This window comes from Sporobolomyces salmoneus, assembly GCF_050403485.1.
Source record: "Sporobolomyces salmoneus JCM6883 DNA, S_salmoneus_JCM6883_v1_ctg35, whole genome shotgun sequence".
NCBI classification, from domain to species: Eukaryota; Fungi; Basidiomycota; class Microbotryomycetes; order Sporidiobolales; family Sporidiobolaceae; genus Sporobolomyces; species Sporobolomyces salmoneus.
This window is the reverse complement of record NW_027481128.1, coordinates 19,112-32,408: the sequence shown is the minus strand read 5'-3', so window position 1 is coordinate 32,408 and position 13,297 is coordinate 19,112. Positions and strand designations below refer to the sequence as shown.

The 13,297-nt window shown below is 51.3% G+C and overlaps 6 protein-coding genes across 6 annotated transcripts; 3 read left to right on the top strand and 3 right to left on the bottom strand.

Annotated features, from left to right (window-relative positions):
* Nucleotides 1-93: 93 nt before the first annotated feature.
* Nucleotides 94-2,706, bottom strand: JCM6883_004143 (uncharacterized protein; the record flags this gene model as incomplete). Its single annotated transcript, XM_076633181.1, has 2 exons — nucleotides 94-2,437; nucleotides 2,507-2,706. 2 exons carry the CDS (start codon nucleotides 2,704-2,706, stop codon nucleotides 94-96), a joined length of 2,544 nt encoding a protein of 847 aa, XP_076486786.1.
* A 592-nt stretch (nucleotides 2,707-3,298) lies between these two features.
* JCM6883_004142 (thioredoxin family protein) lies at nucleotides 3,299-4,209 on the bottom strand (the record flags this gene model as incomplete). Its single annotated transcript, XM_076633180.1, has 4 exons — nucleotides 3,299-3,394; nucleotides 3,465-3,535; nucleotides 3,604-3,674; nucleotides 4,061-4,209. The coding sequence occupies 4 exons, from the start codon at nucleotides 4,207-4,209 to the stop codon at nucleotides 3,299-3,301; spliced, it is 387 nt and encodes a 128-aa protein (XP_076486785.1).
* A 112-nt stretch (nucleotides 4,210-4,321) lies between these two features.
* JCM6883_004141 (double-stranded RNA binding motif domain-containing protein) lies at nucleotides 4,322-6,455 on the top strand (the record flags this gene model as incomplete). The annotated part of the gene is made up of 7 exons (XM_076633179.1): nucleotides 4,322-4,696; nucleotides 4,768-4,851; nucleotides 4,917-5,521; nucleotides 5,605-5,635; nucleotides 5,706-5,917; nucleotides 5,984-6,241; nucleotides 6,335-6,455. The coding sequence occupies 7 exons, from the start codon at nucleotides 4,322-4,324 to the stop codon at nucleotides 6,453-6,455; spliced, it is 1,686 nt and encodes a 561-aa protein (XP_076486784.1).
* Nucleotides 6,456-6,799: 344 nt separating this feature from the next.
* On the top strand, nucleotides 6,800-9,819 carry JCM6883_004140 (uncharacterized protein; the record flags this gene model as incomplete). Its single annotated transcript, XM_076633178.1, has 17 exons — nucleotides 6,800-7,151; nucleotides 7,255-7,325; nucleotides 7,393-7,405; nucleotides 7,474-7,488; nucleotides 7,557-7,721; nucleotides 7,783-7,825; nucleotides 7,889-8,141; nucleotides 8,210-8,226; nucleotides 8,293-8,597; nucleotides 8,669-8,796; nucleotides 8,871-8,983; nucleotides 9,055-9,102; nucleotides 9,168-9,190; nucleotides 9,252-9,313; nucleotides 9,382-9,501; nucleotides 9,564-9,692; nucleotides 9,763-9,819. 17 exons carry the CDS (start codon nucleotides 6,800-6,802, stop codon nucleotides 9,817-9,819), a joined length of 1,914 nt encoding a protein of 637 aa, XP_076486783.1.
* A 178-nt stretch (nucleotides 9,820-9,997) lies between these two features.
* On the bottom strand, nucleotides 9,998-11,646 carry JCM6883_004139 (peroxisomal biogenesis factor 2/10/12 Ring-finger protein; the record flags this gene model as incomplete). The annotated part of the gene is made up of 8 exons (XM_076633177.1): nucleotides 9,998-10,063; nucleotides 10,135-10,172; nucleotides 10,247-10,601; nucleotides 10,676-11,008; nucleotides 11,083-11,159; nucleotides 11,216-11,296; nucleotides 11,355-11,432; nucleotides 11,490-11,646. 8 exons carry the CDS (start codon nucleotides 11,644-11,646, stop codon nucleotides 9,998-10,000), a joined length of 1,185 nt encoding a protein of 394 aa, XP_076486782.1.
* Nucleotides 11,647-11,796: 150 nt separating this feature from the next.
* On the top strand, nucleotides 11,797-13,183 carry JCM6883_004138 (Gfo/Idh/MocA family protein; the record flags this gene model as incomplete). The annotated part of the gene is made up of 6 exons (XM_076633176.1): nucleotides 11,797-11,830; nucleotides 11,895-12,085; nucleotides 12,144-12,308; nucleotides 12,375-12,697; nucleotides 12,759-12,822; nucleotides 12,881-13,183. 6 exons carry the CDS (start codon nucleotides 11,797-11,799, stop codon nucleotides 13,181-13,183), a joined length of 1,080 nt encoding a protein of 359 aa, XP_076486781.1.
* Nucleotides 13,184-13,297: the final 114 nt, after the last annotated feature.

Below are 13,297 nucleotides of genomic sequence, written 5' to 3'. Positions count from 1 at the left end.
ACAACGACTAAAAGATGAGGGGTACAATCCTACTACTGCTACTGAGAACGACAACATCATTAGGTACAGTAAAACAAGACATGGAAATCCCAATCAATCCAGAATGATCGTCTCAACCATTTTCTTCACGGCTTCTTTCCCCTTCTCCTTCCCCTTCGACACTAGTGACGACGACGATGCTGGAGTCGACGAGAGGGATTGTTGAGACGATGATAAAGTCGCCCTGGTTTGAGCTTCCCTCCTCTCCTTCTCCCTTCTCGCGAAGATATCCTCCAAGCTTTCCAACATTTCGTCCTCTTCCTCCGAATCCGACGATAACTCGATAACCGTTGTGCTCGACTTCTTCCTGATCTTTGACGGAGAAGCATGGGCGATCGAGTTCCGACTCGCTTTATCGACGTGTTTCGAGGAGAAGGAAGCGGAAGTCGATTCGGAGTCAGATTCGGAAGGGGGAGAGGGACGAGAGCGTCGAGGTGGGATCGCTGCGAGGGGCTTAGAAGATGTGAAAGAGAGACCAGACGAGGAAGTCGAGGGTTTGTTGGATTTGGAAGGGGCGGAAATGGTCGCTTTCGTCGAAGAGAAGTCAGAAAAGGGGTTCATCATGGGAGGAGATTTCAATTTGTTGGGTCGGAGCCGAGAGGTCGAAGGAGCCGAAGAAGACGGTTCTACGATTTCGATGTCCGAAGACGTGGGTTCTTCGAGGGTCGAAGGAACGGGTGGTTGACGAGGTGTCTTTGTCGGTTTCGATTTCCGTTTCGGTTTTGAGTAAACCTCATTCGCCTTTCCCTTTCCCTTTCCTTCCAGTTTCTCAGTCTCCTTCCTTGCAGCCCTCTCCGCTAGCCATTTCGCCCTCTCCTCGTCCGCCTTCTTCCTCGTTAATCGATCGCCTATCTTCGCCGAATCCTCCTCCTGCGAATCGATGGGTTCCTCCTTCTTCTTCCCCTTCCCCTTTGTTTTCCCACCTTGAGTCGACTTCGAAGACGTTCCTTTCCTCGGGGACTTTTCCCCTCGGGCTTTCGCTTCTTCCTTCGCCTTCTTCGCCTCGATCTCCAATTCCCATTCCCTCACCTTTTCTCGACACTCGGGATCGACCTCCACGAACGCTGTCGGGACATGATGACGAAATGAGGAGGTCGTCGGAGGGTTCGGTGCTTCGACAAGTCGTCCGGAGAGTTTCCGTTCGGCTCGAAACAGTTCGGCGTCCTCCGGAGTGTAAGCGTCGTAGTTCGGGATCGAGAATCGATCAGGTTGAGGTAAGAGGGGGTTAATGAGGTTGTCGAAAGAGGTCGAATCGAGATGAAGAGAATAGGAAAGCGTGAAGTTTGTTGACTGTTCGCACTTGAGACAGATGACTCGTTCGACGAGGGCGGAGGGATGGGATGATCGTACTCGAATTCCTTGATCTTGTTCGAGAGCGGTCCTACGGATTCGACGTAACAAGATTCCGAGCCAGAGGAGGTTTCGGAATTTCGAAACGATTTCTTCGTGACCCCACTCGAAGTTCTCGGTGACGAAGTCGACCAGTCCTTTGAGGTCTACGTCTCGGTCCCAAGTGGGTTTGATCCACGACCCCGGCTTCGTAATCTTCGGGTTGGCGTAATTATTGACGATTTGTAGATCCGGCCAATCGTGGGCTTCGAGTAACATCTTGGCCTTGTTCGGTTCCTTCCTGGTGAGTACTTTGTTCGTGTTGTTGATTAAGATCTCAGAAACTTCTTCTTTCCATTCTTGTACGAATTCTGCTTGAGCGACCGGATCGTTGGAGTGTCGTTTAATCCCATCAAATAACTTCTCTCCGTAACCTAATTCGGCGAACCGTTTTGCTGTGACCATCCCGAATCTATCCAACCCATTCGAGTAGTCTCCCCCGGCGACGAGAGCGATAAGGATGAGTCCGTCGCGAGAGATCCCGGTTTTGGATCGAATGTCGTCCGAGGACCAGGTAACGAGGGCCTTCTTGCAGTCGGCGGGAACGGGCATGTACTGAGGTAAGGACGATTGAGAGGAAGAGGAAGAGGCGGAAGACGAAGGAAAAGAGGATTGAGGGGCTTTCCAGGTCGTCGAATTCGGTAAAGTCGATGTTCTGTTCTTCGCTACCTCGCTTTTGTTTCCCGACAAAGCCTCCGAGTCGTTCCTGATGACCATCTTCGCGCCGAACAAGAATGTATCGACGTCGTCCGACAACACCGCGTCGATTTCCCCTCTGACATTCATCGCAGCCAATTCCGCTTCAGCTTCCCCCGCTGCGACCCGCCATTCCATCCCCATCAACTCCACCATTCTCTTGAACTCTTGATTCCCCCTCATGCTTCCTTGACCGACGTGTCGACCGCGCTTCCATGAAGGCTTTTGAGGACCATCGAAAATGAAAACTGCGAGAATTCCCCTCGAGAGCATTTTGCTCATGCGGAAAAAGATCGTTCGAAGCCCAGGGTTTCTATAGAGGTCCGCACTAGTGATCAGTCTCCTGCACCTTTCTCTGTATCAGCGGAGAGAGAGAATTCACAAGCCAACATTTATTGGATTTCCTTCCGAATCAAACTGTTCCTTGTCCATTTTTTCCATGTGATAAAGCCATAGACTCGTATCTACTCCCACTCTCATTCCTCGTGATCCTCCTTCTCTGAAACGAGCATCAGATAGTTGAGCCCATGTCGTTATTGAATGAGCGGATTCAATCTCTTTCCAAAGACCGTTCACCCCCATCGAGGACTATCGGTTGGGCGAGAGGGACAGTCGAGATGAAGAGACGAAGGTGAGTCGGGCACTCAACGTGAGAAGGAGGGAGGAAGGGGAAGGTCTAGTTGAATGAAATTGAGGGGAAAGCGATTCGCTCGCTCCGGGGGATGGAACAGTGGGTCGAAAGATCGAGTGTATTGATGCCAATTACTTGATTCGCCTGGCGAGAGTCGCGCGATGCGAGCGAGAGGAGGGGAGAGATGGGGGGAGGAAGCGATGGAGATGTCGAGAAGGGGGAGCGGATATGGACAGCTACGCTCTGTGGAATAGCCGATCTACTGCCTGACTGTACTTGCTTGAGTTGCTACTGTCGGGCGGTAGGGGAGAAGCGGAAGGGAAGAGGAGGGAAATCGAATCATTCAACTCGCCGAGAGTCAGCTTTTAATGGGTAACTCTCGATGAAGGCGCTTGTCACAATGCTGATTGTGGTACACTGCTCTCAGATATGAGACTATCGAGCAAAATCGGACGACCGAGCTTTATATCCCGACTTGATGAAGAAGTTCTGTTTTCACTTTTCTCTTTATGTACAGCGACCCAGCGCATCCAACACTTTCGGTTACTTCGATTGGATATCCTTCAAAAACTTGAGAACGTGTCCTTCTGGTACCGCTCCCTTGAATTGTCCCAGCACTTGACCGTTCTTGATCGCGAGCTGTGATTTCGTTTCAACACAGCTTCTCAGCATTCGGAGCGAGAGGGAAGGGGAAAGCGGAGAGACTCACGACGGTAGGTAGCGCAGAGACTTTATATTTTGCGGCGAGTTCACCCTCGGCATCGGTATCGATTTTGATCACTGTCCCCGAAAAACTGTGAGGTTCAGCGAGGATACGTCGACGAGGGCGAGACAACGAAGAGACTCACGGTCGAACCCAGATTCTTCGTTGACGACTCGCTCGAGAACAGGTGTCAGCATTCGGCAAGGTCCGCACCAGCTGAAAAGAAGAAAACGGAGAAAGCGTCAGTCGATCTGTTCGTCCTGTTCCGGTCGCATTGTTCCTGGTCGGAGACTTCCACGGCTCGAAGAAATCAAGCTCATGATCTGCCCTCCCGTACCTCAACGACTAGATCCCGGATGAGCATCCGAAGGAGTTCCTCCGTGCGAGATGCCAAAGCTTTTCCAACTTTCTCTCCCGTAACTGCCTACCACGCCGCCCTGCTTCATCTCTCCTTCACTTTTGATCCACATATCGTCCAGCTTCGACCCTTCACTCTCGCTTCCGTCGTTGTCGCGATGAGGTAATCCTTGCCCCCATCTTCCTCTTCCAGCTCCTCTATCACGCTTCGCCTTGCCGGCCGAGCAATGGGTCCGCCGACTCACTCTGCATAGAAGTCAACGATGACCGGTTTCGAGCCATCGATCGCGTGCTTTCGAAAAGCTTCGGGAGTGCCGGGAAGGATTTGAAGTGTTCGGGTCGAGGTCGAGAAGGATCTGGCGAGCGTGCGGGAGCTAGAGGCTAGTCTGAACATGTTTGCTGCAATATCGAGTAGTCGTAGAGTGAATGGAGGAAGGGAGAGAGCGAATTGTTCGACGAGAGTCTCCTCCTCAACCTCTCACTCGCCTCGATCGAATAGCGCAAGGATGGTCGGGCACAGAGCAGCGATCAGAGCTGCAGCAGTCGTGACCAAGATCCGTCAAAACACTCTTCCAATCGCTTCGACATCCTCCTCGAATTCCAACAATCAAGGTTCATCTCGTCGAACGTCTCCTATCGAATCCCCAACTCCAGGACAATGGGTGAACCCTTATCCACGCGAATCTCGCTACACTGCCGCTTCGAAACCAGTCAACTCACCTCCGTTGAACCTCCCGAAACCTCCTTTTGTCGAAGTATTGGATCCGGCCGTGTTCTCGCATCCTTCTTTGACGGGAGATCCGAGGACGTTCAGATTCGAGAAGCCAGAGAATGTAGTAAAGAAATGGGATAGGAGGGTGGAGTCTTTCGAGAGAATGGAGGTGAGACTGCTCTCTCTCCCTCTCCTTCTCCCTCGCGCCCTACAGCTGATTCATTCTCGGTATGGGGATAGCACTTCGGAAAGAGTCTGTTGAGGATGACTCTGACCGAGTTGGTCACGAATCATTACGCGTCTTTGACCGTTCCGGCTGTCGAAGTCAGTTTTCCTTTTTCCTACGATCTCTCCTCTATCGCATACCTGACCCGCTCTTGCCCCTTTAGTCACTCGTCAACAAGCTCCTATCCGACTCTCATCTCCTCGACCTCTCCGACCACTATTCCCTCTCTTCCCGACTCGTCGCCGACCCTCTCGCAAGCGAATGTCTCCGTTTCTCTTCCTCCGTCAAAATCTCCCTCTTCTACGCCTACGCCGCAGGAATCTATCATCAAGAAGGGATCAGTTACGCGAGTCAGTGGATCAGGCAGTGTTTCAGGAACGGATTGGACGAAGAGTACCGATCGATGAAGAAGGAATTGTTTCCGAAAGATGTTCGACCTGCGGAACCGACCCCATTGCCCTCACCGAGCTCAGAAGAATGGAAAGCGACATCACCACCGCGGGACGTTTCTCCGCCGACTGAACAACCGCAAGGGAAAGGGAAGGGAAAAGAGACAGAGAAACAACCTCGAAACCAAAACCCCATCGTTCCCGACGTCATGCCTCTCGTTCAACTCGATGCGTACTACAAACGAAACAGACTTCGAGCACCTCAATGGAGTTATGCGGTGAAAGGAACGGCACCTGATCAAGAGTTTCGAGCGGAATTGAAGATTGGGGATGCAACGGTTCAAGCTTCGGGGAAAACGAAGAATTGGGCGAGACAAACGTGAGTTTCGAGGGTTCGCACAGACAGCTTGTTCTCTCGAAGAGTGCTCCGGCTGACTGTTCCGTGTTCTCATCAACTCACAGAGCTGCAGCGACTTTTCTCGGAATCAAAGATGTACGTCGAGTCTCTCCGTTGCTCATTCCTCGAGTCACACTCGTGCTCATTCCTCGCGAACCTTGAATAGATCCATCCTCAAGTTTTCATCAAATCCGGCCTGTCACTCTATCGAGGCTCGTACACTCCACGACTGTTCGAATTAACCGATCAACTCGGACTCCCTCGACCCGAGTTCCAAACCGTCATAAATCCGAAAGACCCTCACTACAAATGTACGCTCAAAGTTGCCGATAAGGTGTTCGTCACCGAGGGACTTGGGAAAGTTGCTGTTAGGAGAGAGTGAGTTCGAGCCCTTTCAATCACCTTGCTAATCGCTTCGAATTCACGATGATGTTGCAATCACAGAGCGTCAAGACAAGCCTTGGAATACTTCGATTCGACGCACAAGATCGAAACCCGGTTATTCGAATACATTCGTTCTCACCTCTATTCGATCTCGTTCACGTTCTTCGAGAAAACCTCGACAACCGAATCGTCGGATAACAAAGAGGTCGTTTGGATCTGTAACGTCAAGGTGAGGGAGGAAGGGGAGAGGAATGGATCGGAGGAGGAAGTTGCGGAAGTTTTCGCGAGAGGGAAGAACAAGTTCTTTGCGAGGAGAGAGTGAGTTTCCCCCGTTACTCTTCCAGTGGCTCTGTCTAGTCCAGAGCTCATCTAGACGTCTGAAGCTGACCGTTCTCACCTCGTCGGTATCAGGGCAATCGTGAGAGCGGCCGAAATCTTCAACCTTAACAAAGATTCGGGATCGAGCGAGGGTACTTCGAGAACGGAGGAGCAACTAGTGAGTCGCAATCGATGCTTCAGGTACCTCCCCTAGAGTGTCGAAAGGTTCACTGACAGCCTTATTCGAGCAGAATGAGGCAGCGAAAGATATAGCGCTTGAGACAGAGACGGGTTCGAAAACGGATTCGCCTGAGGGAAGTGCGCAGCTCGCTGTGTAATCTCACATAGTTACTAGCTCTACTCTACTGTGACGGAAGGAGAGGGCGAGTGAGCTGTAACCCCTCGAAAGCGAACGGTCGCAGACATTTGATTCGCAGCTTTTTCCCCGATGCTCCAAGATTTCAGCCCTTCTTTCATCTCCTTTCCCCTCTCTTTCTCTTCCTCGTTCTCCCGACTTGATAGTGCAGACGAACAAGCAACACAGTGTCTGCACTTCTGATGTCGGACAATCCACCTCGACTTCCCTCTCCGGTGCCTCGACGCCGAAACTCGACTACTTTCTTGCCGGCTCTCGACCTCCAAGCGACTTCTCGCTCTACCGGAGATACTGTGTACCTATCAACATCCTCTTACACCCCTCGGTCGGCTCAATTCGTCGAGGTTCCGATCACTCAACACGCTCATGGAGACGAAGGAGGAGAGAAGAAATCACTTCAAGTTCCACTGACTCCTTCAAATCAGTATCTGCAGGAGAATGCTAGGTTCGGATCAGTACCTCCCGAACAATCGATAGAGCATCTCGAGGTTTCGCGTTCTGAGGCGGAAGAGGGAAAAGGAGAGAAAGGATGGGGTGAGCAGCTGAAACTTTGGTTGATCTATCAAGGCGAGTCGATTCTTCTTTCGTAGCTATAGCTAGAAGTAAGCTGAAGCTATGCGATCGAGGTGACTCGCAGGCCCGAGATGGGTTTGGACGATAGTTTGGGTTCTCGTTCAATTGGCAGTTTTCGGAGTCGGAGTCACCAAGGTTCGTTCCTCACTTCTCCACTTGCTGCTGCGTCGTATATACCGACTCTACTGCGTGCATCATCCAGTATCTACTCAAAGGTGCGAATTCGAGAAACTGCTGGTGAGTCGACGGAAAACCGATTCTCGTTTCTCGTCCTCGCAATCAGACACTTTCACAACTGGTACTTCTCCTCTGTTCGCCCTACTCTCCTTGAAGCTGCATCTGATCACACCCTCTCTCCACGTCTAGCTCGCTCAACTTTCGGTCCAACTTTCGTAATCGCTCGATCCGCCGCCCTCGTTTTGCACGTTGATGTCGCCTTCATCCTCTTCCCGATATGTCGCGGATTCGTCAGCCGTCTCAGGAGGAGTCGCTTGAACGAGGTTGTACCGTTCGAAAAGAACATCGAGTTTCGTGAGTTAGCTCTTAGCTTTCATCCGAAAAGCGAGTGACTGAGCTCAATTTGTCGGAGCAGATCAAATCGTTGCTTGGTCGATCGTATTCTGGACGCTCGTACAGTGAGCATTCTCACGATCTCTCGCAGGTCGCCTTATCTCGCTGACTCATTCCCTCGAATCCAGCACCGTTGCACATCTCGTCAATTTTTGGTTACTGGCCGTCGTCTTCTCTCCGTCCTCAGTACGCGATCGGATCGTCACATACTTACTGGCAAACTTCACGACTGGACCGGGAGCGACGGGATGGCTGATGATCCTCTTTCTCGGAGTCATGTGTTTCTTCGCGATTGAGCGGAACAGGAAGAAGAACTTTGAAAGGTTTCAGTGGTCTCATCTGCTCTTCATTCCGTTCTTCGGGTGTTGGCAGCTTCACGGGGTACGCTCTCTCCTCGTTCAGCTCGTTCTTTGGTTCGACCGAAGCTGATTTCGTCGTGGGGAGTGTAGATGTTCTGCATGATCAAGTCTGCCTCTTTGACTCTCCTTGGTCCTACGCAGTGACACTAACTCCTCGCTTCTTTCTACTGCAGACCGGACAAACCTCCTCTCTGTTCCTGGAACATCATCGGAGTATTCTGGAAATACATTCTCCTCTCGCTCGTCCTCTTCTCCTTCGAACGCATCCTTCGCGAATACCGTGCCCGACAACGTACGTGGATCAACACGGTCATTCAACATCCTTCGAAAGTAGTTGAGATCCAGTTCAAAAAGGAAGGATTGAAGATCGCGGCGGGTCAATACATTTTGATCAATTGTCCAACGGTCAGTTTGACAGAATGGCATCCGTTCTCGGTGACGAGTGCTCAGGAAGAAGATTTCGTCTCGGTGCATATTCGTGGGTCGACCCTCTCGTCAGCCTCTCTGTTGTCGAAAACTGAGATGTTACGAGTGATTTTGAGCTACTAGGAGTCGTGGGTGATTTCACCGAAGCTCTAGCGGAAACTCTGGGCTGCAAATGGACGACTGAGGATAAAGATGATGAAGGAGCTCAAGTCGTTCCGATTTCGTTCTCTCGTGTTTTACCTCGAATCATGGTTCGTTCAATGTTACTCTGCTCGAACCTCAGGGGCGTGACTCACTCACCCGTGAGCTCTTTGCGTTTCGATAGATTGACGGACCGTTCGGAGCAGCATCGGAAGACGTTCTTGATCACGAAGTTTCGATTTTGATTGGAGCAGGAATTGGAGTGACTCCATTTTCGTCCGTGCTCAAACATATCTGGTACGCCTTCACACACTCCCTGCTCTCTCGAGCAACAGATAAGTCAAGATAGCTGACATGAGCGCTCGCAGGTATCAGTTGAACTCGCCTACTCGAAAGTTGAAGTTGCGCAAAGTCTAGTACGCCTCTTTCTCCTTCTCCAGACTATCCATCCACAGCTCACCGTCTCTCCCGCTCTCTATAGCTTCTTCTGGATCTGTCGCGACTGTGAGCTAGCTCATCTCGACAAACTCCGATCTCTCGAGCTGATTCCTCTCATCGTTTTCAGTCGGTTCCTTCAAATGGTTCCAATCCCTCCTCCTCGCGATTGAAGCTCAAGATACCTCTGGCGTGAGTCAGACTTTCCCGTGCTTCTCCGTCGAGTGTCGCTGACAACGGAGTACCGCTACTTGACGTAGCTCATCGAAATTCACACGTATCTCACTTGCCCTCTCGCCCTCGATCAAGTCAACAACATCATCACGAACTCTGTTTCTTCTCCTCGAGATGCTGTTACTCGTTTGCGAGCTGGAACTCACGTGAGTTCGACAGCTTATTCCAGTCCGAGCTTGTAAAGACTGAACATGCATCGTGCACACAGTACGGAAGACCGAATTTCGCCAAGTTGTTCTCGAAGATAGCCTCGAATCACAAAGGTGTCAAGGAGGTTGGAGTATTCTTCTGTGGACCGAAACCGATGGCGAATGATTTGGAAACGCTCTGTAAGAAGGTGAGTTTGTGACTCCTCTTAACGCAGTACGATATACGTAAATTACTTACGCGACGTGCGACGGTATTAGCTCTCTCGTATCGGTTCAGAAGGAGTCAAATTCGCTTGGAGGAAAGAAAACTTCTAGATCTTCCTGCCCGACTGATCAAGTCTGTTCTCCTCCCCTCGCTTCCGACGCAGGTCGTCACGTTCTTTCTATCTTGTTGTTGATGATGTTGAGTCCACTTGTGATTTGTGCCGTGTCAAGCTGTGCTCTCCACTCAGGCGAAGCGAAGCGGATTCTCCGTGACAACGAGATCGGTATTTCACAGGTTCTGTAGTGGTAACAAAGTCGAGAGCGATATCCGCTGTCGACAAAGAGGACATTCCGACTGTTGAGACGAGAGCAATGGCCTAGTCAGTTTCCGTTTCTCGAGGAAGAACAACAGTAGAGTCAACTCACCTTTTCCCGCGCCCAACCGACGACGCATTCCCAACAGACTGTGAGAAGGGAAAACGGACATCAATCAGCTCGCGTTACAGGACCAGAGAGAAATTCTCTTTTTCCGACTCACAAACGTGCCCACATTCCGTCGCGGTCGAATCCCTTCTCGTCCCAAGACAGAGCGTACAGCTCCTCTCCGAATCTTCTTCGTCGGGATAAGGTGCCGATTGTTCTGGATCATCCGGATCGAACACGACGGTTGAAAGAGGTTTCCCATCGACCGTGAACTTCCGTTTCTTCTTCTTGTTCTCCTCTTGCTTCTCGAGGTAGGCGGGATCGGCGAGAGCGGCAGCTTGTTTCCGTCGACGATAGGCGAGGATACCTCGAGTTAGGATTTGAACGGCCATGAGAACTCCGAGCACTTCGTACGAGGAGGGAGCTGGTGACTGTGCTGGGTTTGACGCTCGTCGACCTTGCATGGAGATCTACAGGAAGTACGGGTGAGAAGTCAGGAACGTGCGACGGAGATGCAGCAAGAGTAAATTCTGAAATCACGCACGAAACGAATCCCGGTAAACCGTTTACTGAGGCTGTAGTACCTTCCAAACAAGTAGAATATCGTCAAGTGTACGCTCCGTAGGTAGTCCTCCGTCAGCGTTTCGAAATAAGGCAGATCTTTCGCAATCGATGCGAGTCGATTCAGCGTCCTCTGGACTAGCGAACCCTTTGAGGCCGACTGAGGCGGAGGAGCGGTGACGAAGAGTGAGTCCACATCGGATTGTTCTGTTCTCAGAGCATCATTGCGGGCGATGAGAGCTCTTCGAGCGTCGGCGTAAACTCGTGCGAGGAAATATGGAACGAGAACGTGCAAGACGACGAGAGCTGCGCGTCTCTGTCCAGGTGCATGGAGAGTCAGTCTTGAGGCTCCGCTAAGAGGAAGGAGCGAGCAATGGCAAGCGAACTCACGGTGCGAGAGGGAGGTTTTCGATTTCGAGTTTGATATTGGAGAATGTCACAGTACTCCTCTCCCAAAGTTTGCGAGCCTGTTTGTCCCATGGTCAGCTCTGACTACTTGGTCTGATCGTAATGAGAGACTCACCTAGGAGTGTCGTCAATCCAAAGTAAGCGAGTCGACTCCCGTGATGAAGCTCCTTCGACCATTTTTGCAGCCAGCGCGTGCCTATACAACGAGTACGATTACCTCGGATCCAGGGATACTGTAAGCGAGCCAAACGCACCTAAGAGGGAACGAGCAACATCTTCGACCTGCTCGGAAAGTTGAGAGAGGTAATAGAGATCTTTCTGATTCGCTCGCACTGCAGGGAGAACAGGAGTCAGCAAACTTCTAGATAGCTGAGGAGAAGTCGACTGACCTATTTCTGGCTGAGCAGCGTTCGTGAAGAAGGGAACTCGTCGAGCCGAAGAGGGGAGAGAAGCTCTCGCTCTTGATGCGACTGAGGCTGGTTCAGGTTTGATAGGAGCTACTGTAGGCTGTACCGAGACTAGTGAGGGTGTCGGCGAGTCGCTCATTAGGGTCGTCGATTGAGGAGATGTAAACGGGAAGATGAAATTGCCGGAATCTCTCTCGAAGTCCTGCTGCGCTGAACTATCTTCCCGCGGTGTACTCAGCCAAGGATGGGTTAAGTAAGGTTGTTCCTCTACTACGACCTACCCCGAACCATGCCAGTATCGATTTGCGTCGTCGGAGGAGCAGGTGAGCACTTTTCCCGTCTCGACTCTCTCAGCTTGGTCTTCATGTTGACGTTCGCTTGAAACAGGACTCATCGGTAGAAGACATGTACAACATTGCCTCGACGAGGAGAGTGTCGAGCTGGCTTGTATTGTCGATCCAACCCAGTCAGGCGTCGAATTCGCAAAGGATAAAAACGTTCTTCTTTTCAGAACCCTCGATGAGCTCCTCATCGCAAGAGCGGAAGGACACGTTAGGGTCGACGGCGTGATCCTCGCTGTAAATCATCGACTTCCTGAGACTGCCCCAAAGTGAAGCTGAAATCTTTTCGCAACAGACTCCAAACTCGACTCACGTTCCTCTCGCGACTCAATTGCTGAAAGCTGGAATCACTACACTCGTCGAAAAGCCTCTCTCGACAGACGTCAGTAGCGGAAAAGTCCTACTCGAGGTCGAGCGCTCGAGCCAGGCAAAGATCTTGGTCGGACATCATCGTCGATTCGTGAGTTTCGCATTTTCCTCGCGAGATCTGGTCTCTGCATCGACTCACTCTTTCAACTCTCGATAGAACCCTTATGTCCGCAATATGAAGAGACTCCTCGACTCTGGTTTGGTCGGCGAAATCCTCGCGGTTCAAGGTCAATGGTCTGCTTGCAAACCTCTTTCGTACTTTCAAGCTCCGACAGAATGGCGACAAGATCCTTCAGCCGGTGGTGGTCCCATCCTGATCAATCTCGTACACGATATCGATCTCTTTCGTTACTTCTTCGGGAACATCACTCGGGTCTACTGCGAGATTGGCAAGAAAACCAGAGGGTTCGAGGTGGAAGAAACGGGTGCGATGACTTTGCGATTCGTTTCTGGGATAGTTGGGGCATTCGTCTTCTCAGAGTGAGTACTCGCTTTCCCATGTATCGTGAGTGTCTGCGTTGACCCGCTTCATGCGAAACAGCGCCTCCGCTTCTCCAGGACATTTCGAATCTGCAACGGGCGAAAACCCCTTGATGCCTCAGCTGGTGAGCCCTCTGTCTCACTGTACCCCATAGCTCGCTCCACTTACAGCTCTGCCTCCAGGGAGAACCCGTCTACTCGGTGCTTGGGACGACCGGATCTTTTTCTTTCCCCGAGCTCAAAGTCTTTCATTATAGTTCGCCGTCAGGATCCTGGCTCGATCGACTCGTGACTGAATCTTCGCTCTCGGTCGACACTACTCCGCCATTCACGCATCAACTGCGACATTTCGTCAAGGTCATCGGAAGGGAAGAGCAACCGAATTGTTGTGCTGAAGACGCGCTTTTGACGATTCATACCCTCGATGCGATCGTCGAGAGTGCAAAGACCGGACTACCGGTTGAGATACCCGTAGCGATCCAGTGAAAGACTGTAAAGCAGGTGTACTTGAATGCAATAAATCTAGAAGTGGGGACCAAGGAGAGCTCTAGGTGAACGAGTGACGAAGAGAGAGGGTGTTCTACGTAGTAGAGAGGAGAA